The 17413-nt window shown below is 34.3% G+C and overlaps 1 protein-coding gene across 1 annotated transcript in view; it reads right to left on the reverse strand.

The window, feature by feature from the left end:
* The window catches only part of LOC129219411 (cyclic nucleotide-gated cation channel alpha-3-like), a 209972-nt gene that overhangs the window by 15268 nt on the left and 177291 nt on the right, over window positions 1-17413 (reverse strand). Inside the window, exons 4-6 of the mRNA XM_054853800.1 lie at window positions 5929-6140; window positions 2913-3268; window positions 1772-2000 (exon numbers count right to left, since the gene is read on the reverse strand). Coding sequence (XP_054709775.1) covers window positions 1772-2000; window positions 2913-3268; window positions 5929-6140 — 797 coding nt within the window. The remainder of the gene's footprint in view (window positions 1-1771; window positions 2001-2912; window positions 3269-5928; window positions 6141-17413) is intronic.

Genomic DNA, 17413 nt, shown 5'->3' on the forward strand with positions numbered 1-17413 from the left:
AAATTTTGTTAAAATTCCCTATTTTCCTTCCTTGGTTAAATTAAAATACTTTTAAACAGGATTAAGAATGTAATTAAGAATGTAAGAATGAAGGCTTTCACGGCCGGTGTCAATGATGTTTTGAGATTCCGGGCTGTTGTGCCGTGGTCTGAGTTTTGTTACCCCAAACGTTTCGACCGCATCTGCGGCGGTCATCTTTAGTGCTTACGTGGTCGAAACTTCCAGGGAAGCGACTTCCTAGCAACTAATGCAGATTTCGAGGTGTGATTGGCTGATGAACGTTCGTCCTTGTTTCTGGTTGGCTGAAACTCGAGCTCTCTTCATTCTGGTTGGGGATTGGCTGCTGGACGTCCTTCGCTGTTTCTGGTTGACTAAAAGTATCTCTGGGTATAATCCTTCTGAGTCCAGTATGTCAGAGCTTGTTCATTTTAATTCCTTCATCCTTTTTGTTGAAATTGTTGGGATGCTTGAAAATTTCGATCGCTTCTCTGTTTAATCTGGTGTAATAGTGGAAAGTCTTTGAAAGTAGTTTGGTTTCTTTGAATTTAATGTCATGGGTTCCATCACTAAAAGTGTGTTCCGCGGCTGCTGATTTCTCAGTTTGGCCCGGACGGCAAGTTCTTTGGTATTCTTTTATTCTTGTATCAACGCTTCTTTTTGTTGTTCCAATGTAGGCCGATACGCAGGTAAACTTCTGCAGCTCACAAAGGGTCTCTCGCATCTTTCACTGATCGTAGTAAGTCCCTGACTCGATGGGTAGCCTTGAAAATAGTCTTGATGTTGTGTTTGCGCAGAAGTCTTTCGATTCTATTGGTGACGTCCTCAACGTAAGGAAGGTAGACTGTAGAGGGGTTAGAGTAATTTCACAAGCAGAATTTATTCTTAGTCTAAAAAGACAACAGTTCTTTGAACAAAGTTCGATATAAACTATCCATAAATAAAGTTTTATCACGTTTTTACTATATTCTGAACATAAATACAAATTTAAAAACTCGAAACATCGACACTACGTACTTTTTTTTCTTTTTCATGGGTCTACGTTAGAAGCTATTGCTTTTTGCAGACCCAGTGCGATCACCGCTACGGCATCCAGCCTTTCATGTGCCACCATTAAGGCGCAAATGTCAATGACATAGATAATTTTGCCGCCCAGTTGCCACCAGATGGAGGCACCTAGCTTCCCTTCGATGCGAAACTGCAATAGGGATTTAATTTTGCTGAGGGCATTCAAAGCCAAACGAATACCCAAAGGATCTTCTACATGCCACATAATCATACGACATGGGCGCTGACGATTTTCTGCTTCTCGAAAATTCGCCACCGTAGGTCAGAACACGGGGTCAAGTCGTAAATGGTCAAAGACTTACCACCACGTCACCCAGTCGACCGAGACTACATACTCGTGTCAGATATATTAATAAAATAAGATTTGTGTTTTATTAAGCTGACAGTGTTTTCTTTTCTTTTATTTTTTTAATTTAATTTTTATTCTTTCTGCGATTCATCTTTACTTTTAGAGCTAATGTTAGTGGGATAATTTTTCCGGTACAAGAAATGTTTAGTTACTCTTTCGCAAATTGTTAATCAAGAACTCAAGTGTCAAGTGAACTCAAAGTTTGCACCAATTACATTTTATTTAAGTACATAAAAAACATGCCAGGTAAAAGATTGAATTACAAAATAATTCGCTTTTAATGTTTTCTTGAAATCCCAAAAAGTGCCTGTTATTGAAAATGTAAGGTAACGTTTGAGTATATGTATACATACACACCTGCTCTTGCTGCGTTCATATTGGTAATCATACTGCCGACATTGCCGACAATCGTAGCAAAAATGAGCACCCCAACTAGAAAATCCACAACCACGAAAAGATATTCGATGTCTTGTTCAGGAACCGGAACTTCTCCAATCGTTGTTAGCGTCAATGTGGACCAATAAAAACTGTATATGTACTGATGACTTAATGAACCATACTTAGGATCAGATATATTCTTATATACCTAATAAAAATAAAAATAAAAAACAAACTTTAAAGCAAAATTTACAAGCATTTAAAATGTAAATAAAATAGCAAGGTTACATTTTAGTCTTGGATATAATGTTGCCGAAAATTAGACCAAATATGAATAACAAAACTAGAATGGTGTAGGAAAGTATGAGAGCAAGCAGCTTTTGGCGCATCAGGCTTATTTGAAACAAAACTTCAATAATTAGTGGGTTTAGAATTAAGGTGGAGTCAGTCATCGTAACATATTTTTGAGTAATTGAACGTTTTTAACAAAATCTGAAAAAAAAAAAAAAAAAAAAAAACCCTTGACTGCATGAATTTTAATCTCAACAGAAGGATTTGTACTTAAACATAGGCACTTTTTTACTATAATATTTCAAAATTATCAAAAGTTGAATTGCTTTAAAATCATTTTTAATTTCTTAATTGAGGTTTCATATTAACTCTACGTTAATCCACAATCAAGATGTACCACGAGCAAGAAGCAAAACACGCTACTTTATTATAACGGACATAGGAAGAAAGAGGCAGTTAGCCCCATGATGGCGGACGTGTCGCTACTTAAGCAGCGATCTAGGGCAGGGCTTTAAGTCTAATCGATGACATGGAAACTTAACTTATGCCACTGAACAGCAGATTCGGTTATTGGACAAGTTTTATGCGCTCCTAGTGGGCAATTTATTTTAGTATTTATTTGCATAATTGGTATACTTTTATAGAGGAACTAAAGATGAACCTAAATCTGCGCTTAACTCAACTTGTAAAATTTTCGACTAACGCTACTATTATTCTATCCGTTCAATCAACATTATGAGTTTTTTATAGAGTGGTTAGTTATAGAAAAAAAAATGACAAAAGCAATTGACTATACGAAATAGAAATTTAGGAGGAAAGCTTATTTTACCCAAGAATCTGTCCCAAATCCAATAGCGTAACTCATTGCAAAAAAGAAACAAGCGTTCCAGTGAATGATAACAAGTATGTAGAAAACTAGCTTTGCAATTCGGAAGGCATACGGAAAGTTTGTTCGAGTCTCAGTACGATCAAAGAACTCGGTCATGCGAGGGAACCGGAACAGCCGATTGATCCTTATAATTACTCCACAGGGAACACGTCCAGGATGGCATGAAATCCCTGTAGCCAAGTATAACAGATCAGTAGGGAGCAAGCTCAGTAGATCCAACTTGAAGGAAATTGAAGAGGCATAATTTTGAATTAATTTACACCGATCTTTGACAAGCAACCCTTGCTCTAAGTAGCCTAGAAGAAAAAAAGAAGACAAGAGAATTTATGTATCAAATTGACTATCAAATATACGCTTACAACGTCAAGCTGTCAAAATAAAATTCCAGACATGAAAAAGAAAAATAGAAGAAATATTGCAGCAGTGCGTATTATGATTGAATGTTTTACAGAAAACTGCTTTCAGAATTCAGCCGAGGGAGACTTAGTAATTTAAAAACTACATTTCCCTGCTTATGGAAGAATCGATCCCATGACCTTCGCGATAGTAACTGGACGCTCTTATGAACTAATGGGCCTCCATAGCGGGATGCTGTATACTAAATTAATGAGTTATGAAGCAATTGAAATCGATGCTTCTATTATTATAAAATATTGTGTGAAATTTATGCTGTGTACCATACTAAAAATAATGTCTTGATATTAAAAACAACCATAACAGTTGCTCAGATCCCTGCATTCAGTTTAGATTATACATTGATGGAAATTTGAATAGAAATTCCGTTGGAGAAAATAAGTCATTGAAACGATACAATTCAGCCCGTGGGAATTCTAGCTCACGCCGTTCGCCTTAATAGCACGACGCTTTAACCTACTTAGCCTATGTGTGTTTATTCCGGGATGCTTTGCATTGAAATAATGCGTAATAAAGAACAGAATAAATCGGATTTTTTGGCAAAACAGACAAAATGTGAACTATGTTTATTTTTCGCTGAAAGTAGTGAAAAATATCTTTAAAAGATGCCTTAGTTTTTAAGTTTGATAAAGTATTGAGAGAATTATGGCGTTGTCACAAAAGCACCTTTGAGGAATAATACGAGGGAGTATCTAAAAGTAAGGCAACAAGCCCAATCAGAGAAAATGTTTACTCACGAATTAAAAAAATATATACAATGTAGGAAGACACAGGTACATATTACTTCTCTACATAGTCACCATGCTTATCGAAGCATTTGTTCCATCGGTACACCAAACCATCGAAACGGCACGGAAGAAATCAGCGTCAAGGTTGTGCAACTACATCAAGACGGCTTGCTGAACCTCAGCATCAGTTCTGAAATGCAGACCTCCCAAGAGTTTCTTTAACGGTCCGAAGAGATGGAAATCACTTGGTGCGAGGTCGGGACTGTAAGGAGGATGGTCCAAGATCTGCCACTGAAAACGCTCTAACAAATCGCACGTAGCGCGTAGGCCGTATGCGCGTAGTGGGGCATTGTCGTGCCTGACCGCAATTTGATGCAAATTAATGCAACGATCACCTTGAATCAAAGCTTCAGCACGGCAAACATTGTCATCTGAGGTGGACGTGCTTGATCGGCCTGATCTTTCCTCATCTCGCACATCTGTTCTGCCTTTTGTCAAATTCTGTGCACCAAAACCACACCTGTTTTCGGGACATAACACTGGTATCATACACTTCCACCAATTGACGATGAATTTAAGCTGGAGAATTTTTCTTTAAACGCAAAAACCGTATCACACTTCTTATTTCAATTTCGGACCATGCTTCCGTCAAGGTGGCCATCTTCTAACTCAAATTTCGTCATGTTACCGGCCTACCGGCTCCATCTACCGACACCGCTTTAATGCTGCAATTGTTTCCGTTACCTTCAGAGGGATATTTATTCATACGGATAATTTGCACACCCGTCAGAGCTCTTGTTACCTTACTTTTTGAAACCCCTACGTATATACTACTACCTAATCCGTGCGAAACAGTCGCCTTCAATAGAAGGATTCACAAACGCGGTTTTCTTAAGGTTTTGTCTTTTCTTTTCTTTTTGAATAATATCGAAAATGGGATTTGTTTGTTTATATTTTGCTGATAGAGGTAAAAAAAATCTTTAAAATGATGCCCTACTTTTGAAGGTTGATGACGCATGAAGGAAGTGATGGCGGTTCTAAGCAACAATCCTGCACACAAGTAAAACCAACGTTCTGCGTAGCTGACGGACGGTAACTCATTAAACCATTTAAATTCACTATAACGATGAGATTCTGTTTAAAAGAAAGTTGAAGAAGTATCACACACACACACACACATAAGATCCATTTATCTTTAAAAGACATCTATGTCAGACTATTACGTGTTTTTTAATGGGTATCTAAAGCAAGAGTAAGGGAATTTTTTACGATTTGATTTTTTACAGTAGGATATTGAATAAAAATAACATAAAACTTAGTAATTAAACCCACTCAAAGAATTTAATAATGCTTATAATATATTACAACCCATTAAAATTTGTGATTAATTGAAGGAGTCACTTACTTTAGTAATTTGATAATTTGATGGCGCCAGAAAGCAATTTTATTTTTCTAATCTATATTAACAGCTTGTACATAAAAGTACCAGGGTACTTTTATCTACGTAAAATATGTATATAGGTATCTATGTAAAAGTTTTTTCAAGGAACCCTAACTGTAAAATAATTGTTTCTGTCGGATAGAATTTCTTTTGAAGCAAAATTTTAAAGAATATATTCTATCTCCTAAAACTCGATAGAATATATTTTTCAAAAAGGCGAAACAAATGCCAAATCTAGGCAGATTTCCATATGGGCTTTATTAAAAAATATGTCATTGCTTGTGATTCAGTTAACTTGAGTTAGAATAATATTACATGCCAAAAATAAGGCATAAAATACGATTTCCTAATAGTTTCTAAAAATTGATCTCACCTGTTCTGCAATGAACTGCAATGTCAAGGACATATAATAGATCACAGGTACAATCCAAGCTAAGCCAAAGACCTGGACATAAGTTTTGAAGCTCCCAAAAAACGCCGCGGGCGACGATCCCCAAAACATTGTACAGCACAGCACCAGATATTAGGCAGAGCCACCGATAATGTAAGGAAGAAGCAGGATCCAAAACCAAGGAACCGAACAACCTATCAGATATAATGGATAATGAGTTACACATTTATGCAATTGTTAAATAAAGATTAAAATAAAATATTTCTACAACATATTTGCTTTTTATGCAAATATCTTTCTAAAATGCCGACCTTAAGATTTTCTCCTGATTACAAATAGAAAGTTCGTAAATGCATAAATGTATATTAATTTTCAAAACAGATGCAAACTCTTATGAAAATCAATGTGAATCAAAAGAGAAAGTTAAATTTATTTGGTTGGGAATGCCGTTTTCTTCCATTGCATAATGCATATCTCATTGCGTTGGTTATGTGTGCGTGTTGATTTTTATGATGTTCTATCCTATTAATATTTTTCCTCTTGTGAATACTTGTTGTAGTGTCTAGTGTACTAACCGTAACTGCTAGTTTAAAACAGTTTTACACATGAATTTATCGCCTGAAAATTCTTCACAAAAGTGTTCAGAAATGTTACACAAAGTGAGATTATTTAAAAATGTAAAGTAAGCGTAGGTACAGTTCAATAAAAGTGTAAAGTTAAACTTTTCACTGGTTCAACTTCACCTCGTGAGAAAAGCGATTACGGCCAAAAGCGGGGGAAAGAGAGAGAGAGAGAGAGAGAGAGAGGCGAGCAGAGAAGAAGGTGTCTACCGATTTTCGCCTACGCTGATAACGAGAGCATTTTTGACGAGTGGATCACGCCCTCCGGAGAGGATAACGTCAATCACATGGATGGGACGATTTCCGGTTTTAGAGAAGGGGTTGGGTAGGGATTTCTAATTTTTCCCTACGATCTCCTCTTAAATGTAAAACGTGTTAGCAGCTGAGATTCAGCCATTTTTTTTCTTCGGTCTTTTCGTCTAGTAATTATTCATTATTAAAATGAGCATTCATTTTATTGATTCCATCAGGGGAGGAAAAATATTAATTTATGACGAATGTTCCGAATAAATCGGAAGGGAACTCAAAAAGAAATGTAAACTAAATTGCAAAGCAAGCATCATTACAATGAACGGAACTGCACAAAATATTAAAAATTCCACAACTATGAGCCACAGACAAATGAAAAAACAAGAAAAGTCAGAGATATTTGAGGTAGTGATGTAGTAGAACTTTGGTGCATTTCTCTCTTCATTCAGGTTTTCGATCAAAAGGGCAAATCGACTCGTTTTTTAAACAAAACAGCACATATCCAAAATTAAAAACAGCCATATCTCTTTCATATTTTACTTTAAAAATTTGTTGCTCTGTTACATAATATGTTATGCCTTTGTCCTTAACAGCTATGTACCTATAAAATATGAAAAAAATATTTTGCTGTTAGCTTAGTTAGTTTTATTCACCTCCTGAAAAATTTTGAAAAGGATGAACTTTGGATGAATTGCTCCTCAGATGAAAAAATAGTTATGATAAACATTTCCGCCAAAAATATTATTCATGAAGCCTAAAGTTGTCTTTTCTTTTAAATTGGAATTCACATTTGCCTGAAACTTCTCAGTCCCCACAAATATATTTTTTTTTTTTTTTTTTTTTTTTGAGCAGTTGAAAAGATGAAACAAAACTTTTTCAAACCAAAAAATGAATTATTTCACGGCCGAACGAAATCTTTCGAACAATATATAGTTTTTGAATCTGACCTCTCAGCAGAACTTACAGAAGACTTGCATATGCTGGTTAGCAAACAGGACTCAACAATTCAGTGCTGTAAATATTTTTTTTTTTCAAAATATTTAAAAAATAATCAAAACCAATATTTTTTTCCCTAGGGATTTGGGGCCATCAGAAACGAAATTTCCCAAATAATTTTTATTTATTGAAATTACATTCACAGATATTCACGGTATGAACAATCATTTTCTACAATGCCCCCGAATACTTGCAGTTCTTTTCAACATTAATCCAATTGTTAATTCCGATGAAAAGAAAGCTGTATGAACGCAAGGTAGTTTTTTTTTAAATCAGTGCGCATTCTTATTTTACAGCAATTTTCAAATTGAATATCAGGTCTCAAATCTATCAAATGCTTTAGCAGAAATTCCTGCACGTGAAAAAACCCCTCCAAATATCCCTATCACGTCTCATATATGTCATTAAAAATAATACTTTAAGACATTAATGAACAAATGTTTTCTGCTTAACAAATTACAAACTTACGTGTGATATATTAAACAAAAAATTTCGTCATTACCCTTTTAAATCATTACTTTTAATGAACTATATGAACCGTTACGTGCGGGACAAGCGGTTGATTTTTCCGTGGAATGGCTAGTTGGCAGTTGAACAAATTTTACTTTGTTGGCATCAATATTTGCACAAAGATGTACTAACCACTTTTAGGCACAGTCCATGTCGTTTAGATAAAAAAAAAAAAAACGTATTTTTATAGACTCAGAAATTTTTGAATGTAACTTATGTTAAAATTCATGAAAAAGTAAGATATGAATATATTTTGGTTTTTCCCAAACAAATTCCCGCTGATATACAAGTCGCCAAATATAGCGTCCCGGGCATCCTTTCTCACTAGCATTTTTTGACAAAATATTTCAAGTTCTTTAATCTCTGGAACGGTACAATATATTTTCTTGCTGAATGCTTCATTTAAAAGGCAGTTTTTTCTGATTATAAAGATATGCACCATTTTGCTTTCCGTATTCTTAAAAAAGAATTTTGTTCCTCATTTTTCAATTTTTTTTTCAAAAATGCCGACTTTAAATTTTATATATATATATATATATATATATTACTATTGATTAGTAAGTACCATTAAGTACTGCATTCCCTGGAAAGAAGAGCTTCCGCTTATGAGTTTAACAGGTTTTAGAGGCATTTGAGAAAAATGAGGGGTTTTCATTAATTATGTATATGAAGGTAGACTTCAAAATTTTGATCAGTCGCGAGTGACCATTAGACACTTTTAATTTAGTTCTACAACCCTATTTTCACTTTTAGTATCCGCTTTTTCCGGGTATTTACTTTTTTATGGAAACAGGATTTGGCCCATTTCCTAGACGAAACCTATCTCCGCATACAACTTTTCCAGCGTAGTACCAAAAGATTCGCTTAGCGCGGAGTGCCTTCTAGTTTTCTCGCACGGCGAAGCCCGTGCTAAGAAGTTAAAGGAAGTCAGTTGAACAAAAAAAATCCCCCCCCCCCTTTTTGATGTGAAATGATCAATTTTCTTCAACTAAAATGCGTACACACCTTTTCAAAAGACCATTTAAAGTCTCTTTGGAATTTAAAACTATTCGCCGAAACACATAAAAATATTAACAGTAGCTTTAAAACTCAAAATAATCTTTCAACTATAGAGTTCATCGCTTAACGCGTCAAGCAACCACGCTGCCGTAACCCTGCCCTTTAACGAGGGAAGCTTTTCCCCCCTGCAATTTAAAAGTGTTTCGCCAAATAAACAATGTCATAATAAAAACGTTATAAAGAACAATCACAATTGAATAATACGACAAATCAATTTACTTAGATATTTATTACTTAACAAAACCCAATTGAAGAATCCTACAAAATCAAATTACGTACATCGAAAATTATGAACATAGAAAGGAAAAAAAAGCAATTAAACATCTGTTCGCTGATCACAACAGAGTAGCATGGACATGGTTCCTCGCAGCTATTGACACTGTCGGCCAGCGCCCTCTTGAAGAGTAAACTCACCCCGCCATCTACTTGGAATTTATAGCACTAAACTTACCCCGCCATCAATTAGGAAATCATAGAACTAAACAATTAATTAAATATTTTATTTGCAATTACAAATATTTTGGTCTATCTGGTTTAAAAAAAAATAGCCTATAGCCTTCTCAATAAATGGACTATTCAACACAAAAAGAATTTTTCAATTCGAACCAGTAGTTCCTGTGATTAGCACGTTCAAATAAATAAACTCTTCAGGTTTATGATATTAGTATAGATATAAATTTTCACGTTTTGATATCATTTTTTTTTGCTGATGCACTCCTATTAGTCATAGCGTGATGTTATATAGCCTATAGCCTTCCTCAATAAATGGAATATTCAACACAAAAAGAATTTTTCAACTGAAACCATTAGCTTCTGAGATTAGGGTGTTCAAACAAACTCTTCAGCTTTATATTACGTATTAGTTAGTTAATAAGAAAAATAAGACAACTGTACGTATATATACGTCTTTTTTACAAATCATTTTAACACCATTTAGGATTTTCTCTGAAAAGTATGCTCGAGGTTTGCCTCATGGCTGACTCGAATCTAAGCCCACTGGATCACGATGCCCGCATCTTCAGGTCGAGCCATCGTGGCTACGCATATCCTGTGTTCCAAGCATTCCATATCATAATTAAATTTACCCGTTTTCATAACATTTTTTTACTGATCCACTCCTATTAGTCATAGCGTGATGTTATAGAGCCTATAGCCTTCCTCAATGAATGGACTATTCAACACAAAAGGAGTTTTTCGAATCAGTAGTTCCTGAGATTAGCGAGTTCAAACAAAAGAACTCTACTGCTTTATGTTATTATAGATTAAGAGGACCTTCTCATCACTTGCTGGTTAATTAACGTTTGAACTTTTCAGTACTTTACCTATAGAGTTTCTGAAAAAACCCAATTTCGTCAAATTCCTTCAAAACCGGTTAAACTCAAAAGTGGAAGCTCTCTTGCAATTAAAAACTTTGAAACTGGCAGTTTGGAGAAAAATAAAAAAAGAATGATTAAGATTTTTTTCTTTTTTTTCAATACAGTTGAACTCTCTTAATACGATCACTTTTAATGCTAAATCACGGATAAAATGAACATTTTGTCCTTTAACTTTGGCTTGTATAATACGTAGCTACATAAAATTGAGTATCGTTTAAGACGAAAAAATATTCTGACCTCTTTACTTGTTGTTTTGTTGGTTACTGTAATTTTCTTTTTTATAAATTATACATCATTTTCTTAGGTAGTAGAAGTCCCGTTGTGTATCGAGAAAAAAAATATTAAACATTTTGCATAGAAAAATAATGCCCGTATATTTGTTTACCTGTGGACATTTCAATTAACTTATTTCGCAATTGTCGATTATAATCTTCCGTTTTCAATATTCTCTAAAAGCATTCATTTATAAGAAATAAATGAATTTTTTCTGAAAGTACTATAGTAGTTAGATTGCAATGTGTGTATTAGTAGTAATATTTTTTAAATATAGGCAAGCATTTCTTTTTTTTTTTTTTCACAGTATCACTCATTCATTCATGGTTGTTACGAATAACCTCTAATGCGAACGAATTCACTGATTTTTAACATTTGGTATTAACCGATGCAACTGTATTTCCAAATGGTGCATATAGTCTAAAAGAGAAACTGATCCTCTTTCAAATAAAAAACGCAATAAAATATCGTGCACCATTTCGGAGAAAAAGCAGTTTGATATTTTTGTCGGAAACTTCAAGTGAGAAATGGTGACCATGCTGGGTGTACCTATATCGGGTCAGAAATAGTTTTGGCAATAACAGTAATATGCTTCTAACTTACTTTTTCGGTATTTTTACGTATGTTAAATTAAAAAAATTCCGAAAGTATTAAGGTAACCTCTGTACCTTAAATGACATAAAATCTTCTTTTAAAATTTTTATTACAATATTTGGATATGGAAACAATAACTTATAGGCAGTAAAACACATCTTATTGTAGAGCGGTTCTTTCTTTGATAACAACAATTCTCGAAAGTAAATTTTGATTAATTATTCCTATTAAACATTCCATTGCAGCATATTTCGATCCAAAAAAACATGTACAAGAGAAAATGAAGTTCAGTTAGAAATTTAATATAGCTTTTCTCATCCAAAAAAGTGCAATTACCGAAATAAAAAGAAGTCATTACAAGTGCTTAGAAAAAGCAATATGTGTCAACAAGATTTGCATAAATAGTGTTTCATTAAACGAAACTATTTCTCGTCCTTATTTAGCCAACATTGTTTTAGTTATCTTTACAATAAAGGGCCGATAATATTATCTGAAAAAGTGGTTATCAGTAGAGAAAATGATAAGAGTTTGCTATTTGTTTCTTCACAAGTGTGAAGGGAATACGCATCAATCTGCAGTGAAAAAGAAGAAAAAAAAGAGGAGGGTGGGGGGGGGGGGAGGCACAAAAATTTGGTTAATTTAGTAAATTATTAAAATGTAAAGCTGCAGACCAAATGATAAAAATATTGTACTCGTATTTTCTTAGAGTAAGAAATTGGTTATGGCAAAAGGCAGCCTTACCAACACGTTTGCATCCAGAATAATGAGTGTTTATTCAATCATCCTAGTTCTGTTCTGCAAATAGATTTTATATCTTCTAACTATCTCAAACAAGGTAATTAAATGAGCTAACAATATTCAAGCTGGCATTTGTAAAAACATATTTTTATGAACCCAAAATCAATTATATTTCACAACATAGCTCTTTACAAATACAAGTTCAAAATCATGCAAACTGTATTTAACTATTGACACGTGTCTGGAAGCTACAAAAGGAGCCCTTTTACAATTAAAAAAAAAAAAAAGCTTTTGGACGAAACGACATTTGATAAACGCATTTGGGGCATGCCTTTCATCCATAAGCTCATTTATTTAGAATTTGGCAAAATGATTTAAGTGTACTGGCGAATAATACGAATTAATATATCTTCAGAGAACATTCAATAACGTCAGAGTGTCATTAAGTTTAGTAGATATTTTATGTAGAACCAGTCATGTCAGAGGTTGAAATGGCACCTGAAACGACCCACTAGATATACCTACTCATGAATTATTTACAAAAAGCGGGGGAGGGGGGGTGTCTTTAACGGTAGGATTAGAAGTAGTCCAGTCAATAGATACATTTTACCTTGCAAAAAATGGGGTCAAAGATTTTTTTTTTAATTTGTACATATTGATGCCGACATGGAAAAACCAAGTTATCCAACACGAAAGACCCCGGGAGAACTTTTGAGGGCCGAAAAATCACAAAAATTTATGACTTTTTTTGTTTTTTCGAAAATATCTCCGAAACAGTTCAACTTAGAAAAAAGTATTAAATATAAAGTTTAAAGAGCATGAAATTTTTTACAACTTTTGCATTTACAATTATTTTGTAGCACAAATAGCAAGCTTGCTAAAGCTCTTTGAAAATAGGTCATTTTCCTCCACTCCGAAAAAAAAAGCTTTCACACCGAAAGCAAGGCGTCATAATTATTAGAACTTGAATAGAAACTTTAGTTTCAGGAGAGTTTATCGACAGTCTGAGTAGTTTGTTTCTTGCCCCCCCCCCCCACCGGACACAGAGTAGAAATTCTGGCAGACAGATTAGTTCCCACTAGACTCCAAAAAACAGACTATGTATTATGGAACTGAATTACATTTATACACTTTCATTTAAAGCACATACGACGATGCAATAATAAAAAAAAAAAACCTTCCCCACTGCTCACGGACTAACATTTCTGATCTGACAGAGGTAGTCTTCATTAGACTCCAATAACATATGATATATTGCAGTTTGTAACTGGATTACACAATATATACATTCATTTGAGGCACATAATTCGTACATTCTAGTTTAATTATTGCAAACAAAGATGCGATTTTTAAATATTAATGTGCTGAAGGAATGAATATTCGGCAGCTAATAAGCAAACACAATCAACACAATCATGCATCCTATGCTCTGATACAATAATAATAATAAACCCTCACGAACTAATATTTCTGGTCTGACAGAGGTAGTCTTCATCAGACTCCAATAACATGTGATTTATATTGCAGTTTGCAATTGAATTACATAATCTTCACATTCATTTAAAGCACATAACTCGTACCATCTATTCTATTTCAAGTGAAAATGCGATATTTGAATATAAATATGAATGAATAAATATTAGGGTGATAATAAGCAAACAATAGACATAATAATGCATAAATGAAGGTACAATAGTAATACGTAATGAACACTTTGAAAAAATTCTGCAGAAACTGACTTTTTAAGGCATGAAAAACCCAAAAGAATTACCTTTCAAAATGAAAATCCAACTGTAAAAGCTTAATACATACATCAAAATTACAGGGAGATTCATTTGACCTTAAAGCAAATACAAAAAGGACAACAAAATACGCTGTTTATCTTCTTCGAAGCCGTTTTGAAAGCCCAGGTTCTCCCAGTTCAGAATCTGTAGGGGGTAGAAAGAAGCTGTGGTCCTTTAATTGTTCATCTTGTTGCAGGGATTCCTAAAGCTCTTGGACAAATCATCTTTTTCGGCAGTCTCATCCAAAAATAAAATCTCTGCAACATTTTCATAATTTGTGCCACTGCAGTGTTTCAACGTGCTGGAGCATTTTAAACCTGCCTTGCGACAAGAACAGGCTCCAGTACAATTTTTCTTGCAGATACAAGGTACAATCTTCAAAAGAGTCTGAGGAACTGAATCCCTTTTCGTGTCAACAGGCATTAGACCTTGCGTTCTGCGTTCCCAACCCCATTTCTCTGGATCAATTATGTTGCCCAACCAACTTTGAATTTGGTGGTAGCACCGATATGAGTGATAACTTCCAGCATCCCCCCCCCCTTGAAAGTTGGAGGTAACCCTGCAAGATTTATTTTGGCCCTGTATACTAGTTTTATAAAAAGATTAAATCGCAAAGTATTCAAAGATAGGTTCAAATACTTTAAGTCACCTGTGTATAATATTTTCAAAATGCTTTCTCCAGCTGCAGCTACGGCATCATGATGACTGATTGGGTTCATAAATACTTCAATAGCTTCCTTAATTTCAGGAGTTTTTTTGACTATGTTGTAAAACTTAATTTTCCCTTGGCCAAAGATTGCCGAAATCGTATCACACCGACTAAATCATGGATGAAAAGAATATTGCTGGGGTCAAACTTAAAGGATTTAGTGGGGGGAAAAAACAAATCACAAGCATTCTCTCTTCCAGGTTTTAAAAAGAACAAGTTGCTGAAAGGCTGTCCTAAAGCTGTCATCAGCACCAACAGATTTATATCCTCTCGTCCACTATAACAACCTTTTCAATTTCCTTCGCCTTTGTTAGAATAGTAAGTAAGTCGGCATCTTCTTGAGTCTGCCTGATTTCAATGCCACTCTTCGAAATGCATATGTCTCAAGAAGTTGAATAAGACAATTCTTGTTGTTATAATTTCCCAGAAACCTTTCGTGAGGAATTTAGTTAACATGTTTTGTTCAACCATTACTTCAAGTTAAGAGATTCCTTTGCTCATTGATATAGCATTTGTGACAGGCAGTGTGAATTGTCACTTCTTTTAAGTCCTACAAAAACGCTGATGTTCTTCATTTTGACGTTTTGCGCTGAATCTTTGAAGATTTTCTATTCCCTTCTCCTTGACAATCTTTATTTCGCGTTCATTCAAACTAATTTCGCAAATTAAAAAAAAAAACCTTGGTCAGGCGTAATCATTTCTGGAAAAAAATATGTAATACAGAACACACAGATTGATAAAACATACTCTCGCTCGAACTCTGAAGTGACCAACATGAGTAGCTATTGAGTCGATACATCGCATTTGAAAAAAAAAAGGGAGGGGGATGGAATGAAGGTGTTTTGTTTAAGTTAAAGGGAACAGAGGCATTTACCCTCAGCTGCGAAAGACAAATGATTTCCAAGGTCAGATTGCCGGCCTTTCTCCCTTTTTCCTCCGTCATCCGATGCGCTTTCACGCACTTCGCTGAGGGGTTCAGAAAAAGTGTGACTTTCAAGAAGCTGTAACTCGCTTGCTTTTCATGCTACAAAAATGTTGTAGTGAAAAAGTTGAAGGAAATTTAATCTTCTTTAACATTTGTATTGGAAGTTTTTTGTAATTTCAACCATTTTCGAGATATTGTGAAAATAACACAAAAATTCATAAATTTTGGGGGGTTTTCGGCCCCCAAAACTTCTCCCGAGGTCTTTCGTGTTGGATAACTTGGTTTTTTCATATTGGCACTAGTATATACAAATTAAAAAAAAAATCTTTGACCCCATTTTTTGTAAGGCAAGCCCGTTTTTTTCTACCTATTGACTGGACTAAAGAGATAATTATCTTGACTTGATACTATGATCCGGCAGACAATGGTCTGTGTACATTTTATTGAATTTCAAATTAAAATCACCCTTAAATGGGGTGATGCTTGAAAGCAATGTTGATGCGATATATATATATATATATATATATATATATATATATATATATATATATATATATATATATATATATATATATATATATATATATATATAAGCAACAGATGATGATCCTCAATGAGCAACCTCTTATCTGAGTCTCAAGTACCTTTTCCTTATTAGTAATGCTACACTTGGAAATATTTTAGGAGCATTTGCATACTTTTGTATTTTATTTCTGAATGTTTTATAATTAGCCCTCTTCCACTGTTCTATTTGATTGGATCCACGAATCTCACACTAATACTGAAATAACTCCCACTGTGACAGCGACAAAATGAGTCAGCTGTAGTCGACTCACTGTGGTTATAAAACCGATAACGACTATTTATTTGTTCTATGTGATTTTATAGCACAATCACCTGTCCTCTGCGTAAGTTTTGACCTATTTTTTTGACAGAATAAAAACTGCATGAGTCAACACAAAGCCATCTTAATTAAATTATTTAAAACCAATCACGTGGGCGGAAAGCCTAAGACGGACTCTTGGAAGTGTCGCCGTTGGTGTGAATGTGAATAACTACACTGCGCGGCAAAAAAAAAATAAATAAATAAATATATATATATATATAAATATATAAATAAATAATTGAATCAATAAAGAAATAAATAAAATAAATAAATAAAAATAAAGCGAAAATGCTTCTGACGTAGTTCTTGCTCATTCTTATGCAAAAAGAACCCCCTGAATCCAAATATGACCACCGTTTTCCCTACCACGTCCTACTTTTTTTTAAAATAACGTCCCCCGATTTTTTCTTGTTTTTTCGAGAGTTCCATAGTCCTAATTTTTATTTGGAGGCGAAGAGAGCATTATATTAGCTATTAACACTCTTCTGAGGGGCTAGAGAGGTACTAAGTTCAAAAGTATGAACATTTAGAGCAAGCCTAGAAACTCATGGGGGTATTACCCACGAAATATATTTTTAAAATCATCAAAAACGATCTTTTTTTTCTAGGGGTTTGTTTTACAACTTTTTCACTTATTTTTTGGTATAAAACCAGAGTATAGAACTCATTCTTATGAGTCCCATGTTCGAAAAAATTTACGCGTTGTAAAAGTATTTTTGGAAACATACTGGAAGCATCGCATTTTGCA

This window comes from Uloborus diversus, chromosome 3 (genome assembly GCF_026930045.1).
Source record: "Uloborus diversus isolate 005 chromosome 3, Udiv.v.3.1, whole genome shotgun sequence".
Taxonomy (NCBI): Eukaryota; Metazoa; Arthropoda; class Arachnida; order Araneae; family Uloboridae; genus Uloborus; species Uloborus diversus.